The following is a 17,766-nucleotide window of genomic DNA, read 5'->3' as shown; positions in this document are numbered from 1 at the left end:
ACAATTAAGATGAACAAATGTGAAAGTGTGGTATGTTAGAGGTTTGGTATAGGTAGAACACATGAGTCTAGTGGGAGAGTGGCAGAAAAGGGAAAGGCCTTTTCTAAGAGTCCTTCATCTCATTTTGCTTACAGTATTGCAAAGAAAATTTCTCACAGTTCAGTGAGAACTATGAAGAGAATCATGACAAATTAATGAGTTTATATTGTAGGAAATTATCATGCTAGCAAAAATCTTAGTTATGTTTTATTATTTTAATATTTTTCAAACTAAGTTAGGTTATCATTAATTAAACCTCACTCTTTCTCAAATGATTCTCACTCAGTGTGGCTCTCTTCCCAGGATTGAGAATGAGTGGCTTCTGAAAGAAGATGTCAGTCATTAGGAATGCACTCTTTAGGACTGGCTATACAGTAGGAGTTTTAATCAAGGATTTCTAAAAGAACTAAGCATAAATTTGCAGAGATTTACTATCTATTCAGTCTTAGGAAACAGTACATTAAAATATTAAGTATAGTTTTTTTTTTTAAGGGAGATTTTATAAGTAGATTTAGATGTCCACTTGTAAAGACAAAAGATTGGTTAAATGTACACAGTTTGGGGACTTTGAATTTTTTATACCTGCTGGTTCTTAATTATTATACTTGTATCATATTTAAAGACGACGTAGTCAAGTCTGTGAGCGAGAACAACAATCCTATTTAGTCTTTATAGGTTAGATATGTATGTGTATAAACACACAGACACACGCACAGTTTTATCATTCTTGGCCTTTACCAGATTCTTGGATCTTAAATTGTAGCTTTTTAGTTCCTACCTATATGTTGTCTGGCTGTTTTTTAAAATACGGAAATCTATAAGAAGAATGAAGTAGAAAAGAATTTTGTGGTAGATGCTTTTTTTCAGCTATCATTAGTTACATACGCAGCAAAAAGTTTCAGACTTACATAAAATGTCATGTTGTGTAAGGTAAAGATTTATTATTTGTTTTAGAGATGATTGAAACTAAGCGTAAGAGATTCCTGGCATGTTAATAAAGGTTAGAGATGTGAGTGGTAGCAGAGTGCACTTTTACATTGAAAATCCTACATTTGTGCTAACTTGACCTATCGCAAAAGCTTTCTCTAACCTCCTTCGAGCAACTTGACTTCATTAGAACTCACTGGTAAATTTTTGAAAGTAACTTTATTCAACAGCAAGAATAGTGGTTGGACATTTTTCATGCAAGTTTCTTTTTGGGGAGAGGTTTGGGTGGAAATGACACGATTCTTGATATAAATAAATGAGGGCAAATGAGGAGCAAAACAAAACAAAAGCCCATTAGAATTACCTTCTGTCTACCTTGGCAGTTTCTGAACAAAACTGCTCTTGAGGAGATGGCAGTGGTGCCAGCTGCATACTCTGGTCTTAGCGAGTTCTAGGAAGGGAGTTTTCTTTTCACTTACCCGGGAACTGCATGCAGACCACAGGGTTCAATTAGTGTGTGTTATGGTAGGACACAAGTCTTCACAAAGCCTGCAAAGTTGGAGTAACAATTTTTAAAATAACAGCACTTGCCTTAATTACTAAAAGCTTAAAATTTGGCCTATTAGCATGAGCTCTAAAGTATTGATTTTTATTCTAACAAGTGGAACTGCCTAAGTTCCTTTGTCAAGTAACATTAAAAAACAAACAAAACAACAACAACAAAAAAAAACAAGCTCTCAAATCATTGTTTTGGGAAAATAAACCCTTATTAGGCTTTGACTTATCACAAAGAAAGATGATGCTTATTGTTTAAAATGTCTTATTTCACCATGCTTATGTATTTGAAAATACTCAGTAGTTTAAAAAATAAAATGCAATTACTCTTCTATAAACTATTTTGAACTCCCTGCCCACAGTGTCTCTTTAGTAAGAGACACTGTTAAATAAGTTGGATTGTTAAGGCAGTTTATAATCAACTGTACCTAATTGGGCATTCACTTGTGGACCTCTTTTCTGCCAACTAAAGAAAAATTGAGCTGCTTTACTCCTCTGCCTTCCTACCCAGAAACCGTGTCAGCATGGTTGCCTGGCTACCTGCTCATGAAGGACTTGATTAATAACAAATTGGCAATTTAACGAGCCACTTCCATGATCTCCAAAGAAACCAAAATACAAACACAATATTTAATCTTGCCAACCGAAGACGATGTGACTGCATGAAGTGAGTATGCTTTTTTGAACTGTTTACAATAACTGGGGCATTAACTTACTGATAATTCCATTTAGGTAAAGAGGGCTTTGTTGAAGTCTAGCTGTCTGAGTATATTTGGATCTTGACGAATGGTGACTTAAGTAACTCCCCATACCTCAAGATGTAAATATACCTTTTAATCTGTAAGTTAAAGCCTAATTAATTGTAAAAAGGAAAACTAGGGGAAAAAAATAAAAAGCATACTCGCTGCAGTAAGCATAGAGGACCACATTTTAAAAACATCCTCTAAACTGATTCCTAAACTCTGGGAAGGCAAATTTTGGGTCATGCAGATTTCTGTGGGTTTACGGCATTTCTACAAACACATCCAAAAACAAATCAATGTAAACACCATTAACCCTGATAAGAGTGTCCAAAAATAAGGAAGATCAAATTATAGAGTGGATTGCCCTAATAAAACAATGTTTTTTCTGTTGTTTTGAAGGTATATACAAAAGGATATATTTGGAATTTTCTCATCTTAAGTAGTATGATAGGTTAATTCATTTATTAGCCCTAGCTTAGCTCTAATTTCAGATGTAAAGTACATTTTGGTAATCAGTAACTTATTTCCAGAATTCTTCTGGCTCTCTAAGACTTGTGTTCTATGGTGACATACACTGCTTTTAGAATACATTTTTCTGATAACCTTTTTGTAATCCTTATCTTTAGGTTCATACTTCTGGAAGCAGTAACTTATTACTGCATGAAGAACTATGTTTATTTAACAGGTTTTTTTGTAATTCTAAAATATGAAGATATGGTATGTAATTTGAACAACAATGCCTCTGTGTTTCAGGTGCTCTTCGTTTTAAGAGAAAGATTATTGGATTAAAAGATGAGTTTTACAACCGCTATATAATGAAAAGTTTTTTGTTTGAACCAGTAGTCAAAGCATTTCTCAACAATGGATCCCGCTACAATCTGATGAACTCTGCCATAATAGAAATGTTTGAATTTATTAGAGTGGTAGGTTCTATACTTTTTAGTTAGAATTTTGGTTTTGTTTGAGCAAATCAAATATGCATTGTTGGTATTTTGGCTTATTTGAGATTATTATATTTGGAGAGAATTTTTGAAAGAAAACCAGTGTTACCAAAAGCTTATGAGAGATTCAATTTGAACTAACAAAAACCAAAATAATCTCTCTCAGCAGCTAGTTTCAAACTATCTCAGGATAGTTTGAAAATTGATTTAACACTGTCACGGTAGTCATTTTAAGAAAGTAAAATTATAGTTGGCATAAGTATTCAGATGTGTTTTTTGTTTTTAACTTGGAGGTTTTTTGAATTTTCCTTGACATTCCTCCATATGTCTCTAAAGAGTAAATTTCATTCTTTAATGATACAGTAGGCTGGTAGTTCTCAAACATTGGTGTGTCTCAGAATTATCTGTGGCATGCTTTTTTAAAATTTCGGTAAAATAAACATAACAAAATTTGCCCTTTTAACCATTTTTTAAAGTGTACAGTTCACTGGCGTTAAGTGTATTCACATTGTTGTGCAATCATCACTGCCATCCATCTCTAGCACTTTTCTGTATATATGCCTAGGCACCACCCCAGACTTTCTGAATGAGAATCATCTAGGGTAGGACCTGAGCATTTACTTTGGAAAGAGCCATGGATAATTCTGAGGTACACCAAAAGTCAGGGGCTATTGAAGTAGCCAGTATTTGTTATGCCCATTTGCATTTTTTTGTCCCTAAGATTGGATAATAATTTTAAGAAATTAAACCATTTTGGGCGGGTTTATGAGTTCACTACAATTAAGCCTCATATTTTGCTAATTTTTCCTATCATTTTTTATTATAATTCTTTTTTATAGGAAGATATAAAATCATTAACTGCTCATGTAATTGAAAATTACTGGAAAGCATTGGAAGATGTAGATTATGTACAAACATTTAAAGGATTGAAACTGAGATTTGAACAACAAAGAGAAAGGCAAGATAATCCCAAACTTGACAGGTAGATTACCACATATTTGAACCTATTCATTCAGTGACAAGTTTATGATGGTAGCTCTTTTTTGCTTGTTTATTATTTAGCTTGGCAGCAGAGGGGGAAATAAGCAGATGGAGGTTGTAGTTTTCTCTAATGGTCAATGTAAATGTTTTCCTGACGGTGTTAGGTGGGTATCAGTATGATTTGTAGACTTTTCTCAGGCATATATCAAGTTAGATAATGCAAAAGAAAAAAAGCAAAACACTGATATGGCAATAAGGCTACTTTTGTGTCCAAAGTAAAATCAGAATATTATTGTATTTGCTTTGCTTTAAGGTTACAAATTATTTTAATGCAATTGTGTACATTTTTTTCTAAATACCTGAGTTCACATACTTGTGGTATATTTTAAAATCCATAAATTAAGACTTGTTAATTCATAGTGTTAGCAAGTTTAATAACTGATCTGTAACAGTACAGTTTTGATAATGGGAATTTTGATTCCACTACTTAACACTAGATATGGTGGAGTGTAGTTTTTTGTTATATGCTAGGTAAAATCTGTTTTTTTTTTCCCCCACCTCTGTGTGTATAAATCTGTATTATTCCATTTATCTATTAAGACTGTAATTTGGGATAATATTTGAAGACAAAAGTCTTTATATGAGTCTATTAATTCTACTTTCTTCTCTTTACTCATAGTATGCGTTCCATTTTGAGGAATCATAGATATCGAAGAGACGCCAGAACACTAGAAGATGAAGAGGAGATGTGGTTCAACACAGATGAAGATGACATGGAAGATGGAGAAGCTGTCGTGTCTCCATCTGACAAAACTAAGAGTGATGATGACATTATGGATCCAATAAGTAAATTCATGGAGAGGAAGAAATGTATGTTGAAAAGATGGGCAAGGAAATATTGAAGGCTTTCTCACTCTAGGTTTATCCTTTTTTTCTTGACAGAATGATTAGTATCTACTTTGTGTCACAACAGATATTAAAATTATAAGACTCTTGCTTTATAGAGTGTGAATTTAATAGCTCTGTTGTGAAGGTATAGACTAAATTTTCCTAATTTGTCTTGAGTGAGATATTTCAGAAGGGTAGGAACACTGACTATAATACTGAAGGTCTCCTTCCTTCTCAGTAGTAAAGTCCTGTGGATAAGGATGCTTAGTATTTTGCTAAGCTTTGTTCATAGACTGAATTTCAGTGTCGCTCTCTGGCAAAGGACTAAGCTAGTTAATTGTGTTTTTAGTGCCACCTCACTTGGAGGTTTTTGAAAATATGAGTATGGGTGACAATTATTGACAGTATTCTCATTTTTAGTAAAAGAAAGTGAGGAAAAGGAGGTGCTTCTGAAAACGAATCTTTCTGGTCGGCAGAGCCCAAGTTTCAAGCTTTCCCTCTCTAGTGGAACAAAGACTACCCTCTCCAGCCAGTCACCTGCAACAAATCTGCCTGGTTCTCCAGGCTCACCTGGATCCCCAGGATCTCCAGGCTCTCCTGGATCCATCCCTAAAAATACATCTCAGACGGCAGCTATTACTACCAAGGTATGTTTTTGACTCCCAGACCTACCTAATTTAAGCTTTCCCAACAATAAAATTGTTGTGACTAGTAGTCCCTTTGGTTACTGTCTTTTGGAACTGATTTTAACATTTGTGAACTAGGGAATAATTCTCCCACCAGCAGTTGAGAAATTTCTGAAAGTTTTTATGACCAATTCAGAAGTTTGAATATATTCTTATTTTGGTTGTTTGCATTTTAGCACCTTAAGTTCACATTTGTATGTGTCAAAACATTTACAGAAATGTTAAAGTTAAATTATTATTTACTTTTATCAGCTTTCCCAATTAATACCCAGATAAAGACTTCGTAGGAAGAATATAATCTAAATATCTGGACACTCCTAACTTAATTTTGTCAAGCAAGGTTTATAAAAAAGAATTAACTGTCTACTATCACTAACATTTCCTTTAGGAAGGATCACAATTTTACCACCAAAAATGTAGGAAAGACATAATCTCAGAAAAAACCAATTCTTTTGGCTGCCTTATGTTTCCCTGGACTAGCAGTTAACAGACTGGCATTTGGGATTCATTGATCTACATCAAGACTAAAGTGAGCTACAGTGGTTTCTGGTGAAGGAGCAGGGCTAAAAGGAAGAAGCCTGGATGAAATAATGAGGAAGGGACAGGGCAGAATCACTTTCCTAGCCTCTGATAGTCTGTCTACCCTCATTTCTAGTGGTCTGTTTATTTTCTGTGGTTTTAATTTTGATGCTGTTTAGACTCTGTTAAAGAAAATTTTTTTAATGCATAAAGTCTTAAAACTTAAGTTTTGAATTTTAAATTCAGTAATTAGTGTTTATCTACTGGGTGTTTTGCAAGGATCATAAACTGCTTAAAATTTTATCATGGAAAACTTGGGAAATATGTAATGAATTTCAGCTGCATACAATCTCACCTCCCAGAAATAACCAGTTAGTATATTGGGGTGGGGGTATATCCTTTACCAGACTTAAGACATATGTATTTGAAAATGTAGTGTTTTCTTAAAGTAATCCTTATTTCCGAACAGGGAGGCCTCGTGGGTCTGGTAGATTATCCTGATGATGATGAGGATGATGATGAGGACGAAGACAAGGAAGACACGCTCCCTTTGTCAAAGAAAGCAAAGTTTGAGTCATAATGGCAGCTGCCTGTGATCAGTACCTGTTGAGAAAACTGGTTCTCTACCCCTCCCCACTACAAATCTATAACAGAGCAGTGGCCTCTTGTGAATGACTGATACAGCTCAGCTCGCACACTTGACTTCTGCTCATCAAGTGCCAATTCAGTGGAGCAGGAGGAGGGGATAATTATACATTTAGGGGGAAGACTTACACCTTTGAGGTCTAAGCTTGGACCACACATTGCCCTTTTCTCAGGGAAGGAAATGGAAACGAAAAGCCAACAGGGCAGGGGTTTTGTAAGTGGAACTCTGGATTGACTGGTCAGTTGCTACAATCAGAATATGCTTTCTCGGACCATGTTTGAGACTCAGAAGAATAGGCTTTTCTGCCCTAATTCTTCACTAGTTAAGAATGCCAGCAGTTTCTTTGTATAAAGAGACCTGCCTTTAAAATCGTACATTCTGAACATTTTAGTCAAGCTACAGCAGGTTTGGAAAAACCTCTTCGGGGGAGGGGCGAATATGAGGTTTCCTCTTTTTTATCTGTTCCCTTTGCCCTTCAAACTGCAGATTTTTTTTTTAAGTGGGGATTTGTCCCTACTTGATTAAAGATTGAGTGGAATTCTAGATGTGGTCATTTGTGTCATAATTTTTTTTGTTTCATTTTGTTTTTGATTTTTTTTTTTCTCCTGAGTGTATCCTTAGTTGTTGAGTATATATATTTGGGACCATTAAAAACTTTTTTGATGTAATATAACCTAACGTTGTGCTGGTACCTGTTTTACCATGTGTAATTTTTGTTCTCCATCACAGTTCTTAATTTGTTTAGAGTTTTATGAAAGATGGAATAGTTTTTATTGACAAAAGCAAAGTAATCTTACAACTATGTGCATACAAAAAGCAATACTATTTTGTGACTAAATATTTTATATTAAAATTTACATCAGCAACTGTCTTGAGAATTCAGGGAAATAGAGTGGAATTTAAAATTTCAGCAGTTTTGTTAAACCTAGAAACATAAAATTAGTATTCCAAAGAGATTCTGAAATTTCATATCTTGGGAAAATGATGGTACATTAAATCAAAATTGAGGATGAATAATTTAAAAATAACGTATTTGACTTTTGAGTAATAAAAAAAGTGAAGAGTAAGAGAAATTGTATTAGTTGTATTTTTTTTTTCTTTTTTTTTAATTACTCCCTTTGGAATACCAGTTGGAGTTGTAAGCGGTGGTTCCTAAATAAATACCTGGCCAGAGGACCATCAGATACCACTTCATTAAAACAGTATGTTTAAATAGGTTCTTTTTATTGTCTTAGGTGTGCTAAAATTCTTCTAAGGAAACGAACATAAATATCTCAATTCCACATACCCTCACTTTTTTAAAGTGAAGATTTTAGAACTTACTGAAGAATGTATTTGCAAATGTGAATAAAAATCCATATCTAGGAAAAGGATACTATTTTAAGTATCATATACTTTAACTGGATAATCTAGCAAGCACTGTGTGCTTCTACCTTAGCTCCTCTTTTGCTTAGCCCTCAGTACATTGCGATACCAAAAACAAGCTTATATGGAATAGTTGCATAGAAAACCAGAAAGCAACAACTTGCCACAGTCATGAAAAGTCTCATTGTTGGCTAATTTTTTTTTTAATGAAACTTTGGGTGCATTATTAACTGTAAGAGTTTAAGTGTATTTCACTACAGTATAGCGCTTCTTCTGGGCCACAAGTTCTGGCAATTAATCATTTTAATCAACTTATCTTGCAAATAAAGAGAACAGAAACTTAATAGGATGTAAGTTAATTATGTCTTCCTTTATTACCTAGAAAGTCCCATGTGAAATGTTTGTGCCTTAAACATACAGTTTAAACTGACCTTTCTGATTGACTCGTGGAACATGTATTTGTCTTGGTATTCTGGGGGTTCTTGGGTAGTGGGAAGAACCATCCCTTGTTTTTATGAATTGTGGTCCAGTATATTAAAAAAAAAAAAGATACTAACTATTGGCCTTCAACATTTAAGGGATGCCCTTTCATTGATGGACAGATGGGTTACTGAAGCGGAACTTCACACATGCTGCTACAATAGGAGAAAAGTCTAAACAGCCGCTTGTTTCATGGAGGAAGACTCTTAGCAATAAATTGCTAGAAACACAATACTTGAATTGACACAGTACCGTCTGACTCAAGTCCACACTTTCAAGTATAAATACTATTTTGATAACCGATGTGAATATAATAATGTAAATACGTATTTTAATGATACCTGTTGGTTCTTTTGCTCATTTTAAAATGAAAAATTTCACTTCTCAGAGTGATTACCTAGCAGTTTCTGAAAAAGATCTGTAATTGCTACAGAAAACACCCTGACATCCCATCTTGTCCAGAAATGCTATCCTGGCATTTTTTTGGTAGAATGAAGCCTGATGGGTTTTCTCTGCCTGATTGATTGTACTCAGATCCTGCATGTCATTTTCTCTGGAACACCAATGTTGCTGCAAGTCAATTTTGTGAATTTGGAACTGAGGGGGAGACATGGAGCAGGGGGGAACATTCCTCTGTTTTTATTCTTTATTTAAGCAGTGGCGTTTGTAAAGCTTGCAAGATTAGAACAGCAAGGAGTTTACACTGGAAGATTTCTTTAAGTGGATAACTTTATGTTATCAACCTATTTCTAGTATTCACCATGAATAACTTTGTTTAAACAGCATGGTAAAATCCCTTTGGGGGAAAATTTAGGACCTTCGAAATTCTTCTATACAAGGAAACTTTTTCTGCTCTAACATCCATTTTGAGCAAGAGAATTATAGAAACATTTTTACGGGATGGATTATTGTCTACCGTTATAGTGGGACATTGACATGTGAGGAAATGGGGCAATCATCAGTATTTGTACTCACTGCTAAATCAGTCTGATTTTCCTCTTTGGCCTTAATGCTTCTTCATCTTGGCTCTTTTGAAAGGAAACTGTAGAGAGGCTCTCTTCAAATAGATTAAACGTCCTAACTGTTGGAGTCAGATGTCTTGGTCCTTAAAATAACTCTAGTTGGAGACACAACTTTCCTTGACCTTTCTGCTCTCCTAGGTAAGTTCTTCTATGGACTCAAAGGGCATAGTGATTTCTTCAACATGATGCTAAATCGGCTTAATTTCCGTATATTCCCACCATGGTGTAAGTCACATCCTACCTGCAAATTCAGTGGCCACTTTCCATCTTTATATTACTTGACACTTAGGCAGCATTTGCTACTATCCATTGTCTTCTTGATACCTTATTCTCTTGGCTTCTCTCACATGTGCTTTAACATTACTGACCTTTCTACTGTTTGATAGTTCCCTACTTTACCTCTTAAATGCTGGGATTCACTAGGGTTCCATCTTGGGTACTCATCTTCCCAAATTCCAGCCAGCCACATAATGTCCCTGTTCCAATCGTCCTGTGCTCTAAAAGACTGCCTTAACCTGTCACGTGCCCCTCTGAATGCTCTTCTTGCCTTGCCTGCTGATGAACTCATTTATCATTCAGAAGTGCTCCCCTGATACTTGGGACTCCATCCTTGAAGGAAGGGGTTATATCTTTTTCAACTTTGTATCCTTAGTATCTAGCATGATACCCAGCCCACAGATGGATCTCCACATGTTTATTGGATGAGTAAAGGAAAGACTGAGTAATGTGCATGCAGTATAGAGACTGGGAAAGTCTTTTAGCTGATGCCCTTACACAGTCAAGTTTGACTCATTCTTGACCATGAAATTCCCTCTGTGGATATAAAGGGAGGACTCAAGACCTCTGTCCTGTCCTTCATACCTTTGAGCCTTAGGTTAACAACACAAGGGGGTATTTTTGGTTCATACAATTAGCATATCTTGAGTCATTTCAACAACCACTAAAATTCTACTTAGACCAGTTTTCCTGGTCTGTTCATCCTGGGCTCCAGCATCTCTAACTCTTTAACTCTCTTACTGGTCTGTTGGTCACAGTTCTTCACCTGTAAGTACAGACCCCTGCCTTTTATTGCTAGACTTAGCCATAGCTGTAGATTTCACAAACCACTTACCTATTGGTCTGATGTTTATTTTATTAAATCTCATGCTCTAAAACTTTTATATCTTGGTCTTTTTCCTGGGGTGTGAGTTCCTAGAAGGCAGGCCCAGATTTAGATGATTAGGTATATAGGTAGATTGGTTGGGTAGATAGATTTTCTATGTAGAATCAATGGATACTTCACAAGAATAATAAAAGGGATGCATTTTCTTCATTGCTGAAAGAACATTTTAGATAACGAGCCTGAAGAATGTGATCACTCAAACTGTAGCACTGCATTCTAGCATTAAATAACCTTGTACAGGAATGTGTTGCTGCTGTCTTGCAGAAAAGCAGCAGATTGATTAATTTTACTTTAATGCTGGTGTAATTCACAAAGCAAAACCTGAATTGCTACTTCGGGTTTTCTCCTTCTAAAGTACTACTCTGGAAGGAGATGAGGAAATAATGATATGTTTTATTAACAACTTCCTAGATGGTTCTCTGGCTCATAGGTGTCCCAACAAAACCAAGAGCGCAGAAGAAATTGTCTTTTAGAATTCTCGGGTAGCTTTCAAAAAGGCTCTGAATGTGATTTGAATTATTAGTGAAAACCTTTTGCCCAAAGCCCTGCCAATTCAAGCGCTTCTTGGACCTACACTGGAAGACTAGAATGGGGGTGGCGGTTGGGGATGGAATGAACAAGAGGTTGAATGAGCACTCAAGAAACTCACAGTATGTGCTCCACACATGTTGATTAATCAAATTGATACCAAGAACAAATTTCCTGGGAGAAAGTGGTGTAAAGCTACAGAGACAAGGTGTAATTGCAACAGCATAGTCAGAATGTCCTGAGTTTGAATTCTTACTCTGCTACTGAGACCTTAGACAAGTTCCTTAAGCCTTGGTTTCCCCATCTGTAACGGGAGTAACATTACAAGACAAGTGTGAGGACTGTAGAATGAACGTGTGTGTGTGTGTGTGTAGATAAAGCAACCATCCCAATGGTATATATTCAGTAGATGGTAGCTATTTAATATATTAATGTAGTCCAAATCTGGAGAGAGATGGGTATGATGATTTTGTCTTTAAAACTTAAAACTATCCATTTTCAGGAGTCAATTCAGTCTATACAGTGGGGGATTGATATCCAATATATTGGTTAAAAGTACATTCAGGACTGGCAACATGACGAGCCTGGCAAATCTGCCCCACACAAAATAATTTAAAAACTGGGTAAAATTGTCAAAACCAACCATTTCAGGACTCTGGACATTAGCCAAAGGTATATAACAAATTGAGAAGAGTTCATTCAAGAATCTTCTTTTTAAAAAGCGAGAGTCTGGCATTTGGCCTGGGGTTACTCCCATGCCCATCTTCCACTATTCCCTCAGCTCAACCAGCTAGGTAGTTCTACCAATGCAGGACAGCTGTGAAAACAAACAGTTTCATTACTGGAAGTGGCTGACTTGATTCGAGTGGAGGAAAAAAAAATACATGCCCTCGGTTGTTCACAAATTGGTCGTTCACAGAAACAGTAGCCTGACCAAGAAAAATAGAAGATTCAAATTACTAAAATCAGAAATGCAAGATATTTGGTTGGGACACTGTTACAGAAATGAAAAGGATTACAAAGGAATACTATGAATAACTATGCCAATAAATTAGATGAAATGGACAAATTCCTAGCAAGATATAAAATAATAAGAAATAGACAAAAATTTGAACAGACCAATTATTAGTAAGGAGGTTGAATCAGTAATCAAGAACCTCCCAACAAACAGAAGTCCAGGACCAGATGGGTTCACTAGTGACTTCTACCAAACATTTAAAAAAAATTAATCCCATTCCTTCTCAAACTTGTCCAAAGTTTAGAAGAGGAGGGCACACTTCTGAATTCATTTTATGAGGCTAGCATTACCCTGATACCAAAACCAGACATGGATGCCACAAGAAAATAAAATTATAGGCCATATCCCTGATAAACATAGATGCAAAAATCCTCAATAATATAATAAGCAAACTAAATCCAACAATACATTAAAAAGATCATATCCATGGTCAAATAGGATTTATTCCAGAGGTGCAAGGATGGTTCAACATCTGCAAATCAATGTGATAAGTCCCATTAATAAAATGAAGGATAAAAACCATATGATCATCTCAATAGATGAAGAAAAAGCATTTGATAAAATTCAACATCCATTTATGATAACTCTTAACAAAGTGAGTAAAGAGGGAACGTACCTCATCATAATAAAGGCCATATATGACAAGCCCACAGCTAACCTCATACTAATGGTATAATAAAAAGCTGAAAGCTTTTCTTCTAAGATCAGGAACAGGACAAGGATGCTCACTCTAACCATTTTTATTCAACATAGTATTGGGAGTCTTAGCCATAACAATTAGGCAAGAAAAAGAAAAGGCATCCAAATTGGAAAGTAAAGTAAAACTGTCACTATTGGCAGATGATATTATATAGAGAAAACTAAAGAGTCCATCAGAAAATAATTAGAACTGATAAACGAATTGAGTAAAGCTGCAGCAACAAAATCAATATACAGAAATTGATGGTGTTTCTAAATACAAATACATTATCAGAACGAGAAATTTAAAAAACAATTCCATTTACAATTGCATCACAAAGAATAAAATATCTAGGAATAAATTTAACCAAGGAGGTAAAAGACCTATACATGGGAAACTTTAAGACACTGATGAAAGAAACTGAAGACACAAATGAATGGAAAGATATTTCATGTTCATGGATTGGAATAAATAATACTGTTAAAATGTCCATACTACCCAAAGCAATCTACAGATTCATTGTAATCCCTATCAAAATTCCAATGGCATGTCTCACAAATAGAAAAAACAATCCTAAAATTTGTATGGAACTACAAAGACCCTGAATAGCCAAAGCAATCTTGAGAAAGAAGAACAAAACTAAAGGCATCACATGTCCTGATTTCAAACTATATTACAAAGTTATAGTGATCATAACAGTATGGTATTGGCATAAAAACAGACACATAGATAAATGACATAGTACAGAGAGCCCAGAAGTAAATCCACACATATACAATTAATTTATGACAAAGGAGTCAATATATAATGAATGGGGAAAGAATAGTCTCTTCAATAAATGGTGTTGGGAAAACTACAGCCACCAGCAAAAGAATGAAACTAGACCACTATCTTACACCATACACAAAAATAAAATGGATTAAAGAATTAAATATAAGATTTGAAACCACAGAACTCCTAGAAGAAAACAGATATTAAGCTCCTTGACATCAGTCTTGGCAAAGATCTTTTTGGATTAAGCAACAAAAGCAAAAATAAACAAGTGGGACTACATCAAACTAAAAAGCCTCTGCACAGCAAAGGGAACCATCAATAAAATGAAAAGGAAATAAAACAAAATGGGAGAAAATATTTCCAAATCATGTATCTGATAAAAGGTTAATCCAAAATATATTAGGAAGTCATACAACTCAATAGCAAAAACCAAATAATCCAATTAAAAAATGGGCAGAAGACTAAATAGACATCTTTCCGAAGAAGACATACAGATCACAACAGGCAGGTGAAAAGGCGGTCAGCATCACTAATCATCAGAGAAATGCAAATCACAACCACAGTGTGATTATCATGTTAGAATGGCTATTACCAAAAGCACAAGAGATAACTAGTGTTGGCGAGGATGTGGAGAAAAGGGAACCCTTGTGCACTGTTGGTGAGAATGTAAACTGGTGTGGCCACTATGGAAAACTGTATAAAGGTTCCTCAAAAAATTAAAAATAGAACTGCCATATGATCCAGCAATTCCACTTCTGGGTATTTATCCAAAAAACCCCAAACACTAACTTGAAAAGATATATGCCCCTCTCCTCCATATTCACTGCAACATTATTTACAAATAACCAAGACATGGAAGCAACCTAAGTGTCCTTCAATGGATGAATGGATAAAGAAAATGTGGCACATATATACAATGGATATTATTATTCAGCCATAAAAAAAGAAGGAAATCTTGCCATTTGCAACAATATGGATGGACCTTGAAGGCATTATGCTAAGTGAAATAAGGCAGACAAAGAAAGCCAAAGTATGATATCACTTCTATGTGGAATTTTATAAAAACAAACCAAACCCATAGATACAGAGAACAGATGGGTGATTGTCAAAGGTGGGGGATGGAGGGTGGGCAAATAGTTGAAGGGGGTCAAAAGGTACGAACTTCCAGTTATAAAATAAATATCATGAGAATGTAATGTACAGCAGGATGACTATAGTTAATAATACTGTATTATATTTTAAGATCTACTCTCTTAGCAACTTCCAAAGTTCCTATCACAAGAAAAAAAAATTGTAACTGTGGGGTGATGGATATTCACTAGACTTATTGTGGTGATCATTTTGCAATATATACAAATATTGAATAATTATATTTTACACCTGAAACTAATATAATGTCATATGTCAATTATATCAATAAAGAAGAACTAGACAATTTGAACAGATCTATATAATACATGAAGAGATTGTATTAGTGATCAAAAAGCTACCCATTAAAAAGAAGCCATATGGCCCAAATGGTTTCAAAACTGAATTCTCTAAGTTTTTACAAATTCTTCCAAAAAACAGAAGAGGACTCATTCTGTGAGGTCATTATTCCCTGATACCAAATCCAGACAAAGACATCACCAGAAAACTACAAAGCAGTATCTTACACATATGGTCATAAAAATTCTCAACAAAATACTAAGGAATGAATCTAGCAACAAATAAAAAGAATTAGACACCATGACTAAATGGGATTTATCCCAGGAATGCGTGGTTGTTTACCATCTGAAGAATCAATGTAATACACCATATCAAAAGAAAAAATACAAAACCTATGTGATCATCATCACAGATGCAGAAGAAAGCATTTGACAAAAGTCAACCCTCTTTCATGATAAAACACTCAACACTCTGGGGAGAGGGAACTTCCTCAACCTGATAAAGGACATCTACAAAAAACCTACGGCTAACATTGTATTTAATGATGAAAGAATGTTTTCCACCCAAGATCAAAAACAAGACATGGATATCTGCTTTTGTTACTTCTATTCAACATTGTACTGGAGGTTCTAGCCAGGGCAATTAGGCAAGTAAATAAAAGTATCCAGATTGGAAAGGAAAAAAGTAAACCTATTTGTAGATGACACAAAATTACCACCAGGACTTCCCTGGTGGCACAGTGGTTAAGAATCTTCCTGCCAATGCAGGGGACACAGGTTCGAGCCCTGGTCCAGGAAGATCCCACATGCCGCGGAGCAACTAAGCCCGTGCGCCACAATTACTGAGCCTGCACTCTAGAGCCCGCGAGCCGCAACTACTGAGCCCCATGCCACAACCACTGAAGCCCGTGTGCCTAGAGCCTGTGCTCCGCAACAAGAGAAGCCACCACAATGAGAAGCCCACGTAGTGCAACGAAGAGGAGCCCCCACACGCCACAACTAGAGAAAGCCCGCGCGCAGCAACAAAGACCCAACACACCCAAAATAAATAAATAAATAAATTTATTTTTTTAAAAAAAGAGTGTGGTACTAATATATAGAAATACAGATCAATGAAATAGAATTGAGAGTTCAGGAATAAAACCACATCTCTGTGGTCAACTGACTTTCAACAAGGATACTGTTATTGGCTGAACTATGTTCCCCCAAAACCTATATGTTAGCGTCTTAACCCCTAGTACCTCAGATTGTGTCTGTCTAGGTCTTTCAAAAGGTAACTAAATTAAAATGAGGCTTTCGGGTGAGTCCAAATCCAACATGACTGGTGTCCTCATAAGAAGAGGAAACTAGGACACAGATACACACAGAGGGAAGATAACAATCTTTAAGCCAAGGAGAGAGGCCTCAGAAGAAACCAACCCTGCCGACACCATGATCTTGGACCTAGCCTCCAGGACTGTGAGAAAATAAATTTCTGGTGTTTAAGCCACCTAATTTGTGATACTTCATTACCACAGGCAGACCTAGCTAATAAAGGTTTTGGTACTAAGAGTCGTTCGAGAGAACAGAATCTTAAGGATAAATTTTCTAACTTGTTCTGCGATTTCTGGAATTGGTTCTCTAATCTGATTAGACTTAAAGGCACTAATGACTCCATTTCCAGAAGTAAAGAAAGCACAAATAGTCCATGGTGTGATGTGGCATGGAGATATTCAAAATATCACCAGTGGACCCTTCTAATCAAATACTTGTAAGAGGCAAGGTTCTGGGCAATCATGTATATGATACCATGGAACATTTTTGGTCAAACTAACAAGTGTAATGAGATTGGCTGGTTGTTCCTAATTTCACTGAACAAAGTAGGGAAAGAGAAGGATGAGCTCAGAGATTCAAATTTCCAGTTCAAACCCCACATAAATGACTCAGATGCTTCTGTGTCTTCCTGAAAGAGATCCTAACCTCCTATAGCTGTAAAGCAAACATTGCAGAAAATAAAACCCAGAACTTCATGCTGTGAGTGGCTGAATTACGATGCAGATTGCATTCTGAACCTCACAGGGTATATACTGTTAAAGCTGGAGCATTGACTGGTGTTGTAGACTAGACTGTGTCCCCTCACAATTCACACGTTAAAGCCCTAACCCCCAGTGTGACTGTATTTGGAGCTAGGGAGGTAATTAACCTTAAATGAGGTCATAAGGGGAGGTCCTTAATCTCATAGGGCTGGTCTTTATAAGAAGAAACACTGAAGCTCTCTCTGCACTTGTGCAGACGCAAGGCCATGTGAGGCCACAGCAGAAGGCGGCCGCCCGTTAAGCCAGGAAGACAGCCCTCACCAGAAATCAAATTTGCTGGCATCCTGATCTTGGACTTCTAGTCTCCAGAA

The 17,766-nt window shown here is 35.9% G+C and overlaps 1 protein-coding gene and 1 long non-coding RNA gene across 5 annotated transcripts in view; one reads left to right on the top strand and one right to left on the bottom strand.

Moving 5' to 3' along the window:
- PPP4R3A (protein phosphatase 4 regulatory subunit 3A) overlaps window positions 1-7,998 on the top strand; it is a 38,714-nt gene extending 30,716 nt beyond the window's left edge. For 3 of the 4 annotated variants that reach the window (XM_027120351.1, XM_027120353.1, XM_027120354.1), the window contains 5 exons: window positions 3,018-3,187; window positions 4,045-4,187; window positions 4,866-5,056; window positions 5,495-5,721; window positions 6,749-7,998. In XM_027120351.1, coding sequence (XP_026976152.1) covers window positions 3,018-3,187; window positions 4,045-4,187; window positions 4,866-5,056; window positions 5,495-5,721; window positions 6,749-6,859 — 842 coding nt within the window. In that variant the 3' untranslated portion in view covers window positions 6,860-7,998. Of the gene's footprint in view, window positions 1-3,017; window positions 3,188-4,044; window positions 4,188-4,865; window positions 5,057-5,494; window positions 5,722-6,148; window positions 6,290-6,748 lie in introns of all 4 variants that reach the window. The other variant, XM_027120352.1, reaches the window with a different exon arrangement.
- LOC113627583 (uncharacterized) overlaps window positions 1-17,766 on the bottom strand; it is a 56,209-nt gene that overhangs the window by 5,625 nt on the left and 32,818 nt on the right. The window contains exon 3 of the long non-coding RNA XR_003435616.1: window positions 1,446-1,515. This is a non-coding gene — a long non-coding RNA (uncharacterized LOC113627583). The remainder of the gene's footprint in view (window positions 1-1,445; window positions 1,516-17,766) is intronic.

This window comes from Aethalodelphis obliquidens, unplaced genomic scaffold (assembly GCF_003676395.1).
Source record: "Aethalodelphis obliquidens isolate GAN/ISIS:26980383/991018 unplaced genomic scaffold, ASM367639v1 scaffold21, whole genome shotgun sequence".
NCBI classification, from domain to species: Eukaryota; Metazoa; Chordata; class Mammalia; order Artiodactyla; family Delphinidae; genus Aethalodelphis; species Aethalodelphis obliquidens.
Note: the sequence above shows the minus strand (reverse complement) of the source record. Positions and strands in the feature narration are given on the sequence as shown.